This window comes from Physeter macrocephalus, chromosome 14 (genome assembly GCF_002837175.3).
Source record: "Physeter macrocephalus isolate SW-GA chromosome 14, ASM283717v5, whole genome shotgun sequence".
Classification (NCBI taxonomy): Eukaryota; Metazoa; Chordata; class Mammalia; order Artiodactyla; family Physeteridae; genus Physeter; species Physeter macrocephalus.
Window position 1 is genome coordinate 126,802,750 of NC_041227.1, and position 17,134 is coordinate 126,819,883.

The 17,134-nt window shown below is 51.5% G+C and overlaps 2 protein-coding genes across 8 annotated transcripts; one reads left to right on the forward strand and one right to left on the reverse strand.

Moving 5' to 3' along the window:
• The first annotated feature begins 1,355 nt into the window (after positions 1–1,355).
• ARMC7 (armadillo repeat containing 7) lies at positions 1,356–16,344 on the forward strand. Of its 6 annotated transcripts, none has more exons than XM_028498294.2 (3): positions 1,356–1,871; positions 1,964–2,107; positions 16,135–16,344. In XM_028498294.2, exons 1-3 carry the CDS (start codon positions 1,781–1,783, stop codon positions 16,152–16,154), a joined length of 255 nt encoding a protein of 84 aa, XP_028354095.1. In that variant the 5' UTR covers positions 1,356–1,780; the 3' UTR covers positions 16,155–16,344. The 6 variants fall into 6 exon arrangements, with proteins under 6 accessions (XP_028354095.1, XP_007099788.1, XP_028354096.1 ...); XM_007099726.3 differs by lacking the exon at positions 16,135–16,344 and adding an exon at positions 13,005–14,566; XM_028498295.2 differs by lacking the exon at positions 16,135–16,344 and adding an exon at positions 12,261–13,087.
• Positions 15,141–17,073, reverse strand: NT5C (5', 3'-nucleotidase, cytosolic). Of its 2 annotated transcripts, XM_007099728.3 has the most exons (5): positions 16,799–17,067; positions 16,332–16,432; positions 16,186–16,246; positions 15,856–15,970; positions 15,141–15,737 (listed from the first exon to the last, which is right to left on the reverse strand). In XM_007099728.3, the coding sequence occupies exons 1-5, from the start codon at positions 16,994–16,996 to the stop codon at positions 15,556–15,558; spliced, it is 657 nt and encodes a 218-aa protein (XP_007099790.1). In that variant the 5' UTR covers positions 16,997–17,067; the 3' UTR covers positions 15,141–15,555. The 2 variants fall into 2 exon arrangements, with proteins under 2 accessions (XP_007099790.1, XP_007099791.1); XM_007099729.4 differs by lacking the exon at positions 16,332–16,432 and having other exon boundaries at positions 16,799–17,073.
• Between the last annotated feature and the right edge of the window lie 61 nt (positions 17,074–17,134).

Consider the following 17,134-nt stretch of genomic DNA (forward strand, 5'->3'; position numbering starts at 1 on the left):
GAGAAGCCCCGAGAAAGAAGTGGGCAGAAGGGCTTCAGCATCAGAAAACCACCAAAGCGGTACACCTGGGCTCCTTCTAGTGCCCGATGTGCTGCCCCTGCTGCTCCCTGTCCACCTGGCTGATAAAATGCCTTCCAGCCAGAGGTAGCAGACTCAGCTCGGGATTGGGAAGCAGAGGGTACCAGGCTCGCCTGGCTTTTATTTTCATTTTGGCCGTGCCATGCGGCATGCGGGATCTTAGTTCCCCGACCAGGGATAGAACCCATGCCCCCTCCATTGGGAGCACGGAGTCAACCACTGGACTGCCAGTGAAGTCGTCGCTTGGCTTTTGGGAAAAGCAGACCAGTCGCCGCTCGAAAGCCAATTCTTGAGAGGCAAGTGTTGGTAGGAAAGGTTGCTTCAGAGGCTGGCAAACGGGGAGAGGGTGGAGTCCAGTCCGAGAACTCCCGATTGCTGTTCAGGGGACAGGGGCTTTTAAAAGGGAGTTTCAGGGGCTTCCCTGGTGGCGCAGTGGTTGGGAGTCTGCCTGCCGATGCAGGGGACACGGGTTCGTGCCCCGGTCCGGGAAGATCCCACATGCCGCGGAGCGGCTGGGCCCGTGAGCCGTGGCCGCTGAGCCTGCGCGCCCGGAGCCTGTGCTCCGCAACGGGAGAGGCCGCAACAGTGAGAGGCCCGCGCACCGCAAAAAAAAAAAAAAAGGAGTTTTAGGGTTATATAGGCGGAGGGAGGAAGCAGAACAGCATAGTCAGTTCTGACAGTCATCTTGAAACCAGTGATGTGGTGGTCTGATCAGCGTCATCTTGGTCGTTTTAAGTACGGTTAATCTTTAGTTCCAGGGTTTGTTCCCATCTCTTTGAGGCCAGTTCTCGGAATTGTGTGAAGTGGAGTAGCTTATGTCATGGCTTCAGTTTGGTCATCATGTAGTCATCCTCCTCCACCTGGTGGGGGCTTCAGTACCTGCAAAACAGCTCACAGGATACGGCTCAGAATGTTATCTATGGCCCTTAAGGACGAACTAAAGGTCCTTGACTATATGCTTAAGGACTAAACTATTATTATTTGGTCTCCTTTGTTTTCCTCTATTTCTGCATTTTTTCACCTCTCTGATTAAACTTATTCGTTGGCTAAAGTTTTTCCACAGACAAAAGGCAGGCTGAGGACATGGGGGGCAAGGACTATAGGGTCCTGCTCCGTTTCAAAAGGACCCACGTGGGGGACACAGGGAGCCGACTCTTGCGTTCCTGGGGGCCCTTGGTGTGTGTGGGGGGAACTGCACCCCTTCGTCAAGTGCAGGGGCATCACGATGCGGATCGCCACCTGCCTGAGACAAGAGGCTTGAAGCGCCCGCCGTAAGCACCCGAAGCAAGCCCAGGGAGCTCAATGACAGCCCCGCCCCTCACCCTCCTCGGCCCGCCCCTTCCGCCCCCTGGGGCGGGGCTAAGCGCGGCTTCCCCCGGAAGTCCGGAACTGAGCCGAAAATTAAGCCCAGCTGAGCGTTGCTCCTTCCTCCTACGGCGCGCGACTGCGTCCTGGTCTCCCGCGCCCCAATTCGGATGTTCACTCCCAACTCTTACGAGGTCCGGAGTCCCCACCCCATTTCCCCAGCCCAATTTTCAGCTGCAAATTACTTCAGAACCTGAAGCCAGGAAAGGAGCCTATTTCCCGCGCCGGTCTGCCCCTCTCCGGACCCGGCGAGGCCCAGGTGAGGTTCTCGCCCGCTTTCCAGCCTCACCTTCCACACTCCCCTGCGCGTCCCCCGGGGTTCCTCCGCCGCCCGACCATGGCCCAGAAGCCGAAGGTAGACCCCCACGTCGGCCGGCTGGGATACCTGCAGGCGCTGGTCACGGAATTCCAGGAGACCGAGAGCCAAGGTGAGAGCGGCAGGGTGGGGAACGGTACCAGGCAGGGGTCTGGCCGCGATCGCCGCCCCGGACCTGGCTCCAGTGCCGCTTTTCCACTGCAGACGCCAAGGAGCAAGTACTGGCCAACCTCGCCAACTTCGCCTATGACCCCAGTAACTACCAGTATCTGCGGCAGCTGCAGGTCCTGGATTTATTCCTCGATTCACTGTCGGAGGAGAATGAGACCCTGGTGGAGTTTGCTATTGGTAAGGATGGGGCCGCTCTCCTAGATGCCTGATGGGCTGTAATGAGATAATGAGTTAGAAGTGAGTTGTTGGGAAAGGAATCTCTTAGGCAGTCCCTCAGCTGCGAAGGCAGACTTTCGCGATGTCTGTGCCGCCTCCGCGGTTCACACGTCGTCCAGGTCACGGCTCGCTTGAATCAGGTTTGGAACTCCCAGGAGCCCCTCTGCCTGTCTAGCTTCCCTCCCGCTTAGAGGTGAGATCAAAAATGAGGGAATGGATTGAAGCCCCATTGGGGGGAAAAAAGTTGAGTGCCCTTTTTAAACATCTTTGACTTAATGTTTTACCATCGGGACTTCCCTGGCGGTCCAGTGGTTAAGACTCCGTGCTTCCACTGCCTGGGGGCACGGGTTCAATCCCTGGTTGGGGAACTAAGATCCCACATGCCGTGGGGCACAGCCAAAAAAAATTTTACCATCAAGAGAAGTAGCGGTGACTTGGAATGGCTTGTGAGTCCTGTAGTTGTTATGGTCTAAGACCTACTGAATTATTCACTGGACAGATATTTATTGGGCGTATATTGTGCGAGCAAGGTATTGTTCTAGATGTTGGAGAGATGGCGAACAAGTTGGGCAAAGGGTCCTTGCCCTCAAGGAATTTACATTCTAGTAGGGGGAGACAGATGGTTGACAAGAAAGCTGAGGCTCTGAAGAAAATAAACAGGGTGATGAGAGAGAACAAGGGGAGGGAGGGGCTACTTCTGGTTTGGCCATCATGGGAAGGCACAGTGTGGGCAAAGACTAGAGCAGGAGGAGCCAGAAGGAACGCTGATGTGGCACCACTGTGGTGAGTGAAGCAGAGTGGTACTAAGTGAGGTTATAGAGAGCTCACGGCACCAGAGTTTACAGGGATTCAGGTCTCGGCATTGGGAAAGAGTTTGGAGTTTATTCTGAAGGCAAACCAACATTGTTTTTTCAGCATGCATCTTTAAAAAAGAACATTTCTCTACATAGTGAATCTTATCTACATAGAGAATGAACTTAATAATTCCATTGTCACCAAATACCCAGTTAGGCAAACTTCTCTAATAGTTCCCAAAAGGACATTTTGTTGTTGTTGTTTTGTATAAACCAGGATCCAGTTCAGGATTCATGCACTTAATCTGATTCCTACGTTCCTTAGACCTCAATCTCTGTCTTTTTAAATAAACTTTGTATTTTAGAACAGTTTTAGAAAAATTGCAAAGATAATACAGAGTTCCCATATATGCCACACCTAGTTTCCTTATTGTTAACATCTTATATTAGTATGGTACATTTGTTACAATTAATAAACCAATATTGATGCATTATTATTAACTCAGGTCCATACTTTAGTCAGATTTGTTTAGTTTTTCCCTAATAATCCTTTTACTGCTCCAGGATTCCATCCAAGATACTGTGTTACATTTAGTTGTCATGTCTCCTTAGGCTCCTCTGGGCTGTGCCAGTTTCTTAGACTTTCCCTCTTTTTTGGATGACCTTGGCAGTTTTGAGGAGTACTGGTCAGGTATTTTGTAGGTTTTCCCTCAGTTGGGATCTGTCTGATATTTTTATCATGATTAGACTGAGATATGGGTTTTGGGGAGGACGACCACAGAGGTAAATGGTAAAAGGCCATTTTTCATTTACATCATATCAAGGGTATATGCTATCAACATGACTTATCACTGTTGATATTAACCTTGATCACTTGGATGAAGTAGTGTTTGTCAGGTTTCTCCACTATAAAGTCACTCTTTTATTTATTTATTTATTTATTTATTGGCCATACCTTGTGGCATGTGGGATCTTAGTTCCCTGACCAGGGATTGACCCCATGCCCCCTGCATTGGAAGCGTGGAGTCCTAACCACTGGACCGCCAGGGAAGTCCCTGAAGTTACTCTTTATCCTCCCCCTCCCCCCCTTTCCATATGGTGCTCTTTGGAAGGAAATCACAGCATCAGTTATCTTATATCTTTTTAAAAAATATATAAATTTATTTATTTTTGACTGCTTTTGGGTCTTCGTTGCTGCGCGCGGGCTTTCTCTAGTTGCGGCGAGCGGGGGCTACCCTTCGCTGTAGTGCGCGGGCTTCTCATTGCGGTGGCTCCTCTTGTTGCGGAGCACGGGCTCTAGGCGCGTGGGCTTCAGTAGTTGTGGCACGTGGGCTTAGTAGTTGTGGCTTGTGGGCTCTAGAGCTCAGGCTCAGTAGCTGTGGCCCACGGGCTTAGTTGCTCCGCGGCATGTGGGATCTTCCCGGACCAGGGCTGGAACCCGTGTCCCCTGCATCGGCAGGGGGATTCTCAACCACTGCGCCACCAGGGAAGGCCATCTTATATCTCTTTTAATCACTAATAGACTCTTTTTTCCTAATGCTAATTGTTGAAGGATCCAGACCAGTTCTGCAGAATGTCTCACCTTCTGAATTGTCTGGTTGCCTCTTGATGGTGTCATTTTGTTTGTTCCTGTAACTGCTTTATTTCCTGTAACTTAGAAATTAGATTGAAAACTTTTCTAGAATCAAGTAACACACTTTTTTTTTTTTTTCTTCCTGAATACACCCTGGGCAAATGTGATTTAAATTTTTGAAAGGCCATCCAGCTCTGCCTCTGATTTGCGGTATCTGGGACTCCTCTTCCCGCGACAGGCCTCACACATGTGTGGACCTCCCAGCTTCATTCACAGCCCCACAGACACTTGCCTGGTGGCCACTCATTGGACTTAGGCGTGTACACACAAACAGTGGGGTTCACCGCTGGGAGTCAGGATGCAGGAAAGAGGCCCATGCAGCTGGGGGGAGCAGGTTTAGGAACTGGAGCTCTGGGCATGGGGGAAGGGGGATGGGCTTTGGGCAGGCTCCCTGGACTCTTCAACCTCTGGAGAGGGCCAGAGTGAGGCCCTCGAAACCTGGGCTGGGGGCAGGAGCCCCGGTTGCTCAGGTCTAAGGGTGGGAATAGCTCATGTCTCTGCCCCTCTGGAAGATTATTATGCTGAATAAATATCGTGAAAAATTGGTCACTTTAAGATTTCCTCCAGTGTTAGTCCTCCATCTCCTCCCTTTTTGGAACTCTGCTCCACAGCTTCTGCCACCTGAGTGGTGACAGTGACCTCTGCAGAAGCCCGTGGCTAGCCCTCCAGCTGACAGTGATACAGCTCCTTCAACTCAAGCTCTTGACTCTGGAGAAAACTTTGCTGAAAAGAGCAGTCACCCAGGGCAAGTTTTTACAGGATCAGGAAGCAACTTTCCCAAGGCAGGAACACTCTTGAGTTCCTGGCCCACTGAGCTGGGAGCTTTGCCAGAGATCAGGGCTGGGCCTGGCTTCTTGCCCTCCTGGGCAGCTTCCCAGAGTGGGTGACCAAGCCCTGGACCTGGAGTCCACGGTCCCCACTTCTCCACTTCGTAGCCAGTCTTTGTGGATGAGTCCTGTCCCTTCTCTGAGCCTCGTTTCCTCGCCTGAGCCTCGTCCGCCTCGCAGGACTGCCGTGGGGAGCGGAGCGTGTGCGCGTGTCTGTGTCTCCGTGAAGGTGTCAATACTTTGTCTAGAATTGTTGGTATCGTCACCAGTTTTACTTTTCACAGCCACTGTTTCCTTCTCTTTTTCTTCTTCTTCCCAACGTCCCCAATCCCAAGAGCAACAGCTTTCTTAGCATTGAATCCCTCCGTGGGATCCTCTGGAGATTAAAATTCTCTTGTATTTATTGTGCCTAACTTAAGAGGAAAGTCCCAGTGGTGCTCAGAAGCCTATTTTGTTACTCTTGCTGTTTCCTTTTCTGTTCATGTCTGTGGTGCTAAATGGGAAACACTGTCAGTGCTTATTCTGTGCTGGGCTTTGTAGCGTTGAATCTCTTGTCTCTGGTGGCAGGTCTGAGACGGTGATCTGCATGAGACCAGCGTGCCTTGCGTATCTTTGTTATGTCTTGAACGCTCAGGCCTTTTGGCCTGGGACGAGGATGGGGCCGGGGAATGTGTGCAGAGTCCTGGCCATGACTTGGCGCTGCAGCCCTGAGTGCGTTTGGTTCTGGAATAACTGCTGGCTTAGATCGCCCATGGCCATGGTTCGGCAGAACCGAAACCAGTGTTGGTTTGTTGGCAAGGAATGTAGGGAGTTTGGTAAGAGCGGGGCTTTGGGGTCAGGCAGGCCTGGGTTCAAGTTCTCACTCCCCAACTTAACTCTGGGCATGTGATTTCCTTCTCCCATCATCAGTCAGGCGGGGGAGGATCACTACCTGCCTCACAGAGCTGTTGAGAGAATTAAATGAGATAAAGTGCCTGCAGCTGCAAGGTCCCCTAGGTATCCAGACCCCTTTGAGGATAAACAGTTCCCGAGTCTCCCAGAGAGGTGAGGTAGGATAGGATAGTGTCTTATCACCCATCTGTTCCAGGGATTCGGTCCTTCTGGAAAAACATCATTGAATGATAGGAAAAGGTATGAAAGTTGATCTTTATTCTCGCAGTGGGTGACCGGGCAGTAGTAGGAGGAAGTACCACGGGGAGACAGGCATTGGTCAGGCCAGAGCCACCCTCATTTGGGATGGGGGATAGGAAGTGGACGAATTATCCGGAACCAGATAAAAAGCCAGGATCTCAGTAAATACTTGAATGAGCCAGAGAATTCAGAGCTCATGCCCCAAATAAAAACTCTGGCAGGCTTTGGCATTAATTTGGGAGTGTTGGACTGAAGCACCATTGGTTGATTCTCTGGTGTCTTATATGCTGTGTGTGCACACCTACACCATTCTAGATGGTGTATGGAGATGTAAAGGAACCAGGAGATAATTCTCTGCTTCCATGAAAACTGGCTGAATCCTAGTATATCACGGAATACTCGGCAGTTTTGTTACTACAACAGGATGCAAGTAGGTGGCCTCCCACGGTTGAGGTTAAATTGCTTTCCTGTGTTCTAGTTCCTGCAATACCTGTAGCTGCCACCAGATGGTGGTGGTGTACCGAAAAAGGCTGGTAGATGAATCCTGAGCCACCTCTCTGGAAAATAGCATTTAGTAAAATTGAAGATAGGCATGCCGCGTGACCCAGCAGTTACAATCATAGGGTTAGGTACATGCACGTCCAGACACATGCAAAAATGGCACCAGCAGTGTTGTCTGTAACAGTCCTAAATTGGAAACAGTCAGCAGTGGAATGAATTATCAATATTGTGGATATTCATACTGCTTAGCAAGGTAAATGAACAATCTACAGCTCCTTGCAATTATCTTAAAAACAACGTTAAGCAAATGATGCTAGACACATAATAATATGCACAGTGTGATTCCATTTCTATAAAGTCCAAAAAGAGGCAGAACTGAATTATAGTATTTAGGGGTGTGTGTGAAGTAAAATTTTTTTATTAAAAATGTAAAAGGTCCTGCTTATTAATTTAAAATTATTTTATTGCATTGTTACAAGTCAGGAAGAGGTTCACGTCTGAGAGGGGGAGAGAACTGAATCAGGAAAGAACGTGCAGAGGCTTCTGGACTGATGACAGTGTTTCAGTTTTTGACCTCAGTGCTGGTTACATGGGCACTTGCTTTCTCATTGTTAAACCCTACCTGTATGTGCCAGCCCTTTCTCTGTGTGTGGGTTGAGGATATGCCCTGTGCCAGCCTCCGAGGCTATAAACAGGTGCATGCTTGGTCCATATCTACTGTGTGCCAGGGAGGGGTCTTACATTATTGAATTCTCTCTTCCCGTTTTACTGATAAAGAAACGTAGGCTTAGAGAGATGGAGTTGCTTGCTCTGCTCACCTGAGTCCCCTGGGGCATTCCTGGGATTCTAGCTAGATCTGCCCACCACAGGGCCCTTGCTCCGTCCTCCGTCCTCTCAGGTTCCCGTGTACCTCCTCCTCTCACTGATTGTTTGGTGTCCTGGGGTCACACATCTTTCTGCTTAAAAAGAAATTCCTCAGCCCTCCACTTGTTACAGGAAAGAGGTGAATTCAAGCTCCTCTCCCCACTGCCCACTTCCACACCAGCTGGGAAGGCTGGCTCCAGGCCCCTCCGCCCTCCCTCCCCGACTGGCAGAGACCAGTCCCCCTTCCTCTCAGTTCTAGGCACAAGCAGGGTGTGCGTGTGTGTTTTATTAACTTATGTGAATACATAATTGACTCACATGGTACAGAATTCAAAAGGGTAGGTAATAAACAGTAACTCGGTCTGTAGCCTTTTCTGGAGGCAACCACTGTTACTAGTTTCTTGTGTATCCTCCCAGAGATATTTTAGGGATTGATAAACAAATATGTATATATTTGTTTGTATACTATGTATATACCTTTTTGCCTATCCTACACATGTTGTAGTATACTGTATCTATATTCTGCCTTTTTTTTTTTTTTAACTTAGCACCATATCTTGGCACACCTGCAGTATCAGCCCATGAAGAGCTGCCTGATTCTTTGTAAATGCTGCATGATGTCCACTGCATGAAGGGACTAACATTTAGCCGGCCCCTGAGGATGGCCGTGTAGGTTGTTTCCATTTCGCTCTCATGAGCAGTGTGGCAGTGGGTCCCCTTATTTGTGTGTCATTTCTCACTCGTGGGAGTGTACCTGTAGGATAAGATTCTAGAACTGAAATAGAGGTCAGAAGTGCGAAAAGCCATGATTTTTTAAAATTTAATTTGGTTTTTTTAACTTATACAAAACCCTGTTCCCCCCTCATATGGAACCAGCAAATGTGAGCATATACATGTATGTATATTTGTCTCCTACCTTCTTACATATAATAGTAGCTTTCTCTGTATGCTGTTCTGTCCCTTGAATGTCTGTCCTGAAATTTCAGAGGGAACCATTTTCAAGATACTGAAGTAAAACCCAAGAACAAATAGCCCCCAGTGAAGATTTTGACCTGGGATTGACCGCGGCCAGCCCAGTACCCTGGGGCGGGCGGGTCCTCAGATGTAACGGTCTTGAGCCACTGTCTCCAGGGACTCGCCCAGCCCTCTCAGGCACCAGGTGCTGGCTAAGCAGTTGTCAGCAAGACCTCATTTAATCCGCAGGACAATACTTAGACCCTCCTGTCCCTTCCAGCACCAATGCCCTACTTGCTCTGTGACCTGAGATCCCCTGCCTGCCCTCTCTGAGCCGCCAGCTTTCTCATCCCAGACTGCACTAGGGTTTTCTCTTTTGTCTCTCCCGGGGGTTTCTGTGGCTCCCCACACCTAGAAGGGCCCTGCCTTTGCCTCTTGTTCTCTTTCTCTCTATCTTGCCAGGTTTGTCCAAAATATGTTCATCCGCCAGTCAGAACTTGTTCTCCTTTTTGTCTGGTAACCAGTTTTTAAATTGCAGCAGGATCAGCATACAGTGAAATGCACATAGCTTAAGTGTCAGTCTGATGAATTTTTAAATTCATTAAGGTATATGTACATCAATATAGCCAGCACTTAAATCAAGATGCAGAATGTTTTCATCTCCCCAAAAAGGTCCCTCGTGCCCTCTGCCAGCTAGTGTCTTCCACCCTGAGGTAACCATTATTCTAACCTCTACCCCATGGATCAGTTTTGCCTGTTCTTGACCTTCATGTAAAAGGAGTCATACAGGATATAGTATCTGGTTTCTTTCACTCAGCATAATGTTTCTGAGATTCATCCAAATTGTTACAGTATCAGCAGTTCATGTCTTTGTATGAATAGGCCGCAATTTGTTCATCCATTCACCCGCTGATGGAGATTTGAGCTGTTTCTAGTTTGGAACCTTTATGAATAAAGCCGTTATGATAATTTTTCTACAGGTTTTCTTGTATACATAGGTACTCATTTCTCTCGGGTAGATTCCTTGTATACATATGTGCTCATTTTTCTCAGATAGACTTGGGTAGGAGTGGAATTGCTGAGTCGTAGGGTAGATGTATGTTTAACTGTGTTAGAAGCTGCCAAATGGCTTTCCACCGTAATCACGATGTGTTACACTCCTCACCACCAGCATATGAGAGTTCCAGTGGCGCTCCCTCCCCACCAACACTTAGTATCATCAGTCTTTTTTTGTTTTAGCGATTATGATAGGTGTGTAGTGGCCTCTTATTGTGGTTTTAATTTTCATTTCTCTGATAAGGAATGTTGAGCACATTTTCATATATTGACCCTTTTGTGCAGAGTTTATCGAAGTCTTTTGCTCATTTTTTTTTATTGTGTTGTTCATCTTTTATTGATATGTAGGAATGCTTTATATATTCTGGATATGAGTCCTCTGTCAGAATCTGTGAATATTTTCTTCTTTTGTTTTACTTTTTTTTTTTTTTTTTTTTCTTCTTTGGTATGAAGAAAAGAAGTGAAGGTGGTGAGGGGAGGGCCTCTTGGGGAGAGGGACTGATTGGGGTGGTCATGGAAGGCTCTTAGAAGAGGTGACATCTTTTATTTATTTATTTATTTTTGGCTGCATTGGGTCTTCGTTGCTGCGCGTGGGTTTTCTCTAGTTGCGGCGAGCGGGCTTCTCATTGCGGTGGCTTCTCTTGTTGCGGAGCACGGGCTCTAGGCACGCGGGCTTCGGTAGTTGTGGCATGCGGGCTCAGTAGTTGTGCCACAGCACTTCTACTTGTCCCTGCTCCTGGCTGAGCGTGGCATCTGCGCATGGTAGGATTAGTTGTCCTTGTGGTTTCTGAAGGGACGCCCTTTCCCATGGGAGTAGCAGAGGGCTCCCCATCTTCTGGGACTTTGGTCAAGTTACTCAACAGCCTCAGCTTCCTTCCCTTAAATGGGGGTGGTGGTAACTCTTCGTGGGGTTCAGTCATGTTCCCAGCGTGTGTCCAGCGAGAATCCTCAGTGGCAGGCTCCGGAAATACAGAGGTAAATCACGACCCTGTGGTGCCCAGCGATGGGGTCAGACAGCAAGTAAAGAAGGTAGTCAGCAGGATGACCCCAGGTTGTGCTAAGGGCTGCACTGGGCTGAATGGGTGCTGAGGTAGACATTGGGAGGGACGCCTCCATCAGTGCCTGGAGTCCGTCTCCTGCCGCCCATCTTCCTCGGTCCAGCAGCACCACTCAGCCTGTTCCGTCCCTCAGAGCTGCAGATGTCCAAGGTGCACAGGGTCGCAGGGAGCCCTCCCACCCAGCCTCCCAACCCTCTGCAGTGCAACCCTTTCCCCGCTCACTGCTTTAAAACCCTTCCAGCAAGTATTTGCGGAGCGCCCCCTGCGCCAGAAACCCAGGAAGTCTTGGGAATAAGACAGCCTAGGTCTTTTTTTCAAAAAAAATTAATTAATTAATTAGGCTGCGGCGGGTCTTAGTTGCGGCACGGGGGGCTCTTCGTTTTCGCGTGCAGGATCTTAAGTTAACGGTGTGCGGGCTCTTAGTTGCAGCATGTGGGATCTTGTTCCCTGACCAGGCATCGAACCCAGGCTCCCTGCATTGGGAACGTGGAGTCTTAACCACTGGACCACCAGGGAAATCCCAAGACAGCCTAGGTCTTGACCTCATGGCACAGTACCTTCTAGTGGGGCTCAGCGGTCAGTGAGCAAGAAGATTCCACGAAGATTTCTCAAAGTTCTAAGCATATGAAGAAAATGAAACAGGGTGATGAGGGAGGTGCCTGGATGTGGCAGGGAGCGGCTAATGGGGTACTCCAGGGAAACCACACTGGCCAGGGAGCAGTGATGTGCTGGTTACTAGCAAGAGGGTGGCACCATGCAAAGATCCCAGAAGGGAGTTTGGATTTTATTCCAAATGCAGTGGGAAGTCCTTGGAGGCTGAATGGGTAAAATGTTTCCCTACCCAGGTACTGCTAGGGAGGGGGTGGCTGTACCTACCTGGAGTAGGTGGAGATCTTTGTCAGGCCTGCCCCACTTCCCTGCACCTGTCCCCTCTTGCTGGGAAAGAGGTCCTAGTTGGGTTTTGCCGGGCGGTGGGGGGAGGTCCCCTCTTTGCTTGTTTTTAGAGATGCCGGGGAAGTGGGTGGGCTGTAACTCACTCCTGATTGGACACTCAGGACTGGTCGGCCATGTTATGCAAATGAGCTAGAAGTCTGTTCTCTACTTGGAGTAGGAACCTAAGGGTGAGGGTGCCCTGATGGCAGGAAGCTCACTCAGGACCCACGAAAATCAGCTTCCCACATCGAGTGCTTTAGGCCTGACGGGAGAGAATGAGGGGTCTGGGCATCTTACCTGAGCAGTGGTTCTTAGATCCAGAACCACGGGTCTCTCACTCTGTCCTTTTCTTTTGTCCCCCAGATTCCTACTAATAGTGATATGGGAATGATGCTGAAATGCTTTAAACTCTCAATTATGCTGTTTCCATAAAATGGTGTACTGCACAGCTATTAAATGATGCCGTGATTGTAGACTTATTGGCATGGAGAGATGGTCACAGGACATGGTCAAATGAAAACAGTTGGCTTACAAAACAATAAGTGTATCACATTGTTATTAAATATTTATATGTAGTCACATATTTAAAAATTGTGGGATGAAAAACATGTTAAATGGGTGGTAGGATTAAGATGGTTTATATTTTGACTTCTAATATTTTTGACAGCTTTATTGAGGCATAATTGACACATAATAAACTTTACATACTTAAAGAGTACAACTTGATAAGTTTTGACATATGTATACACCTGTGAAACCATCACCTTACCTATATTTCTTAATTATTCTAAAGTGATGATACACTGTGGGTTTTGTTTATGGTGTCTACTTAAAAAAAAAAAAAAAAAAGGAAAGCCTATCAGTCATTGAGCTGGCTGAACCAAGAGGGAAAGGGATCAGTGCCCACTTCCAGAAGGTTGGGCAGTGGAGGGCAGGCAGGCCTTTCTGGAATCTTGAAAGGGAGGGCTGGAGGTCAGAATAGACTTCGGATCCCTTGTCCCTGGGCCACCTTCTCAGGCCTGAACCTTCCCTGGGACTCAGTGGGCAGAGGAAAGATGGAAGGAGGCCCAGGGCCAAGGCATCCAGGCTCACCTTGCTCTTCCCCAGGAGGCCTCTGCAACCTGTGCTCAGACAGGGCCAACAAGGAGCACATCCTGCAGACTGGGGGTGTCCCACTCATCATCAACTGCCTGTCCAGTCCCAACGAGGAGACCGTGCTGTCCGCCCTCACCACGATCATGTACCTGAGCTCGCCGGGCTCCAGCTCCCACCCTGAGCTGACTGCCATGCCTGTGGTCCAGTGCATGCTGCGCTTCTCCCTCTCAGCCAACGCGAGGCTCCGGAACCTGGCCCAGATCTTCCTGGAAGACTTCTGTTCCCCCAGCCAGGTGGCCGAAGCCCGCGGCTGGCGGGCTCACTCTGCCCTGGGCATCCCACTGCCAAGGACCGAGGCCCCGCAGCAGCCCTGATCCAAGGAGCCCTCGGGCCGTGGCACCCGCACCGCCAGAGACCAGACCAGAATGCCGGTGGGGACTCAGGACGTGGGAGCGGCGAAGCTCCCACTGTGCACGTTCTCCCCAGATGGTGCTTTGTCAGCCACTTTAAAGGCGAGTTTTCTCGGGCTTCCCTGGTGGCGCAGTGGTTGAGAATCCGCCTGCCAGTGCAGGGCACACGGGTTCGTGCCCCGGTTCGGGAAGATCCCACATGCCGCGGAGCGGCTGGGCCCGTGGGCCACAACTACTGAGCCTGCGCGTCTGGAGCCTGTGCTCCGCAACGGGAGAGGCCGCGACAGTGAGAGGCCCGCGTACCGCGACGAAGAGCGGCCCCCACTCGCCGCAACTGGAGAAAGCCCACGCACAGAACGAAGACCCAACACAGCCAAAAATAAATAAATAAATTTATTTAAAAAAAAAAAAAAAAAAAGGTGAGTTTCCTCAGTGTGACAGGCGTTTGCACTGGGATGAAAGGCACCAGGAGATGAGTGAGGAAGCCAGACTGTGAGACACGTGGAGAAGGAAATCGAAGGGTGCCGTTTTGACAGGCTGCCGCTCTCAACCAGCTAGAGGCGAAGGTCCTGCCTCCTGGCCCACCCCGCCACCAAGCTGTCACCCTCGTGTGAGAAGCAGCAGGTCCCTAGACCCAGAGGCTCTGCAGATGGTGTGTCTCCTGAGGAACAGCTGGGCCCGGGGCTTAGGAGAATTGCCTGAGCTTGAGGAAATAGGCATCATCCCTTAACAGAAGTGTCGGGAGTAATTCGGAGAAACAGAAATGAGAAGCCTTGTTGTTAAAAGTATTTCGGGGCCCTGGGAAGCTGGGGAAGTGTTGTGTCCACTGCTGTGGAGGCTGGGTACCTGTCCTGCAAGCTCTCCAGCCTGGGTGTTGGGCATGGTGGATGCTGGCCTGGAGAACTCTGTGGCCCAGGATTAACTGTTATCCACACAGGCCTGTCAGCCAGGCACCATGTTAGGGCTTCAAAGACGAAGACGTGGTCCCTGATCTTGAGTGTCGCAGCCCAGTGACCGTTAACGTGGCCATCAGGCATTAAGACGGAGGCCGTGAGGGTGATAACACATTAGAATACAGGCACAGACTCTTCGAGCGGTTGTCTTTTCCCTTCACCACCCCATGGTACCTGCCTGGAAGCCCTGCCTGCCTTCTCTGCCATCAGGGTTAGTGGGGGGGTGGGGGTCCCTGTCCCTGGAAATCTGTCTCAGGCTGGCTTCAGGGATGCAAGTAAGAGAGGTGCTCAAGGGAGATGGGACCAGATACTGACAGCAAGCGAATGGCTCAGAATCTAGTGTCAGCTGCTCAGCACGGGGGAAGGGGTGTGGGCCCCCTTGGAAAGGTGGGGTTCAGGAGCAGTGGAAGGTCCTGGCCTCCCTTAAGGGTGACCTCTTTTTTTTTCTTTTTTAAAATTTTATTTATTTTTGGCTGCGTTGGGTCTTTGTTGCTGCGCGCGGGCTTTCTCTGGTTGCAGCGAGCGGGGGCTACTCTTCGTTGGGGTGCACAGGCTTCTCATTGCAGTGGCTTCTCTTGTTGCAGAGCACGGGCTCTAGGGCGCGCGGGCTTCAGTAGTTGTGGCACGTGGGCTCGGTAGTTGTGGCTCGTGGGCTCTAGAGCACAGGCTCGGTAGTTGTGGCGTCCGGGCTTAGTTGCTCCGCGGCACGTGGGATCTTCCCGGACCAGGGCTCGAACCCGTGTCCCCTGCACTGGCAGGCGGATTCTTAACCACCACGCCACTAGGGAAGCCCAAGGATGACCTCTTACGTGGCCAAGGAAAGGCAGATTCTAGAGGAATGGTTTCCAGGTGGACGTGGAGGTGGGCAGACTATGGAACTAATGGACTAAGGAGACGAGAGGGAGGGAGGTGAAGGCCTCCTCATCGGCCTCTGTCCCGGCTGCCCCTGTGGGGCTCCTGTCCCTTCGCTTCCCCCAAATAAAAGGCCTTAAGAGAGCAGTGAGCCAAAGTGTTTTATTAAAAAGGTTCCTGATTTTCCCACCATGTTTCCATGCCAGCTCTGCCAGGAGGGTTCAGGTGGCTGGCACAGTGCTGAGGGGCCATTGCCATGATGCGGCCCTGTTGCTCAGTTCTGCCCGGGTTCCCTGCTGGTCTGCCTTCCCTTCCTTCAGCTACTGTCCACGGCCGTGGCCCCTCGCCTTATTCCTGGGGCAGCCCCAGGCCGGTTCGGTCCCGCTGCAGGGCTCCCCGCTTGCTGTCTATAATCTCCTTCCAGTTGTCCCTCCAGGAGAGCAGCCGTCTCCGTGGTGGGGGCAGGGCCAGGTGCTGGTTGTGGCAGCAGGTGAACAAGATGTGCTCCCAGCTTGGGGTCTCCTCTTGGCCTGGGACAGGACACAGGAGGAAGGCAGGGACACACTCTGTAATCTGGTTATTTTTACTCCCTCTCCCTAATCCCAGCAGGCTAGATGCCTGGAGGTTGCTAGGGAAAAGGGCTCCCACCTTGAATGGTGTCCTTGTCATCAATGAGCAGGTCCCCCAAGACCACCGTCTTGTCCCTCGTCAAGATAATGCGCTCCACAAACTGGGGACCCAGGTGCTTCTCCACCCAGCGGTACTGTGAGGTGGGCATAGGTGGGTCAGTAGGGCCTGATGGGCCCCTGAATTCAGGGCCAGTGAGCAAGCAGGTGTGAGGGAGGGTCTACAGCAGCTCATGAGAGATATGGCTCCCCTCTACCCCCCACCCCCGACTTTCTCTGTTTCTGCTCTTGTCTTTAAAAGACCAGGACTTAGGAGCCTAAGTCTGCGTGTCAAGTGCTGGGGCAGCCGCACCTTCTCGTGCACACAGTGGCCATACTTCATCAGAGGGCTGGTGCAGATGAAGACCTCGGTGCTGCGGGGGGGCGGGGTGGGGGGCGGTTAGACAGGGTGGTGCCAGTCCCTGCTCTCCACCCCCCTCCCTCCGCGCCCTTCCTCACTCCTGCATGTCATTCATCTCCCGCATTGCTTCCAAGGCTCCAGGGACGGGCTCCAAGTCTAGGAAAAAGCCTGGGGCTTCATACACACTGGCCACTTTGTCCTGAAAGATACAGTGTTCCTGTCCTGGCTCTGATCCCAGCAGACCTCTCCAGCCCCAGCGAGGGCTCTCAAAGTGAGGTTCCTGGGGGACTTCGGTGCCCAAATCAGAGTCTCAGGTAGAGGACTTTGTTCAGGGGTAAGTACTCCCCCAGACTGTCTAGTCCCGAGGTGAACTGTGGATTCTGAAGTGAGAGCTTTGTTAATTTTAAACAGGAAGGTGCCACTGGACGTGGAGCAGAGACAGTCCTGACCCAAGGGGAGGTCTCCCCGCTCCCGGGTGTCCTGTGGGGTCGGGGCTCCCCGCTCCAGGGCGGCCCCGCGCTGCACCCCTCCCGTCCCCCCCGCCGCCCCCCCACACACTGCCTACCGCCAGGTCCGGGCGCAGGGCTCGGTACTGCTCGCAGGCAAGGAAGCCGCGGCGCTCCTGCAGCGGCACGTGCGGCTCCCCGGGGAAGCTTCGGCGGAAGCCCCGCAGGAGGCCAGCCTCGAAATCCGCCAGAACGCCGTCCATGTCCACCAGCACCCGCACGGGCCGCCCGCGCCGCGCAGCCATCCGCATCGCCATAGCTGCGAGGCAGGGGGCCCGGCGGAAACGTGGCCCCGGGAGCCACCGCGGCTAATTTGCATGGGCGCCGGGGTGCCCCGCCCCGCGGAAGCGCAAGGCCTTCCCCCGTTTCGGGGGGGCCGGCGTGGCGAGGGCTTG

Excerpts from the sequence above, each read along its gene's own strand:
- ARMC7 (XM_007099726.3), top strand. The coding sequence starts at position 1,781 with ATGGCCCAGAAGCCGAAGGTAGACCCCCACGTCGGCCGGCTGGGATAC. Across the intron at positions 1,872-1,963 it reads CCAGGAGACCGAGAGCCAAG|ACGCCAAGGAGCAAGTACTG; the intron begins GTGAGAGCGGCA and ends TTTCCACTGCAG. Across the intron at positions 2,108-13,004 it reads CCTGGTGGAGTTTGCTATTG|GAGGCCTCTGCAACCTGTGC; the intron begins GTAAGGATGGGG and ends GCTCTTCCCCAG.
- NT5C (XM_007099728.3), bottom strand. The coding sequence starts at position 16,996 with ATGGCGATGCGGATGGCTGCGCGGCGCGGGCGGCCCGTGCGGGTGCTG. Across the intron at positions 16,247-16,331 it reads GAGATGAATGACATGCAGGA|CACCGAGGTCTTCATCTGCA; the intron begins GTGAGGAAGGGC and ends GCCCCCCCGCAG. Across the intron at positions 15,971-16,185 it reads GCCACTGTGTGCACGAGAAG|TACCGCTGGGTGGAGAAGCA; the intron begins GTGCGGCTGCCC and ends CCCACCTCACAG.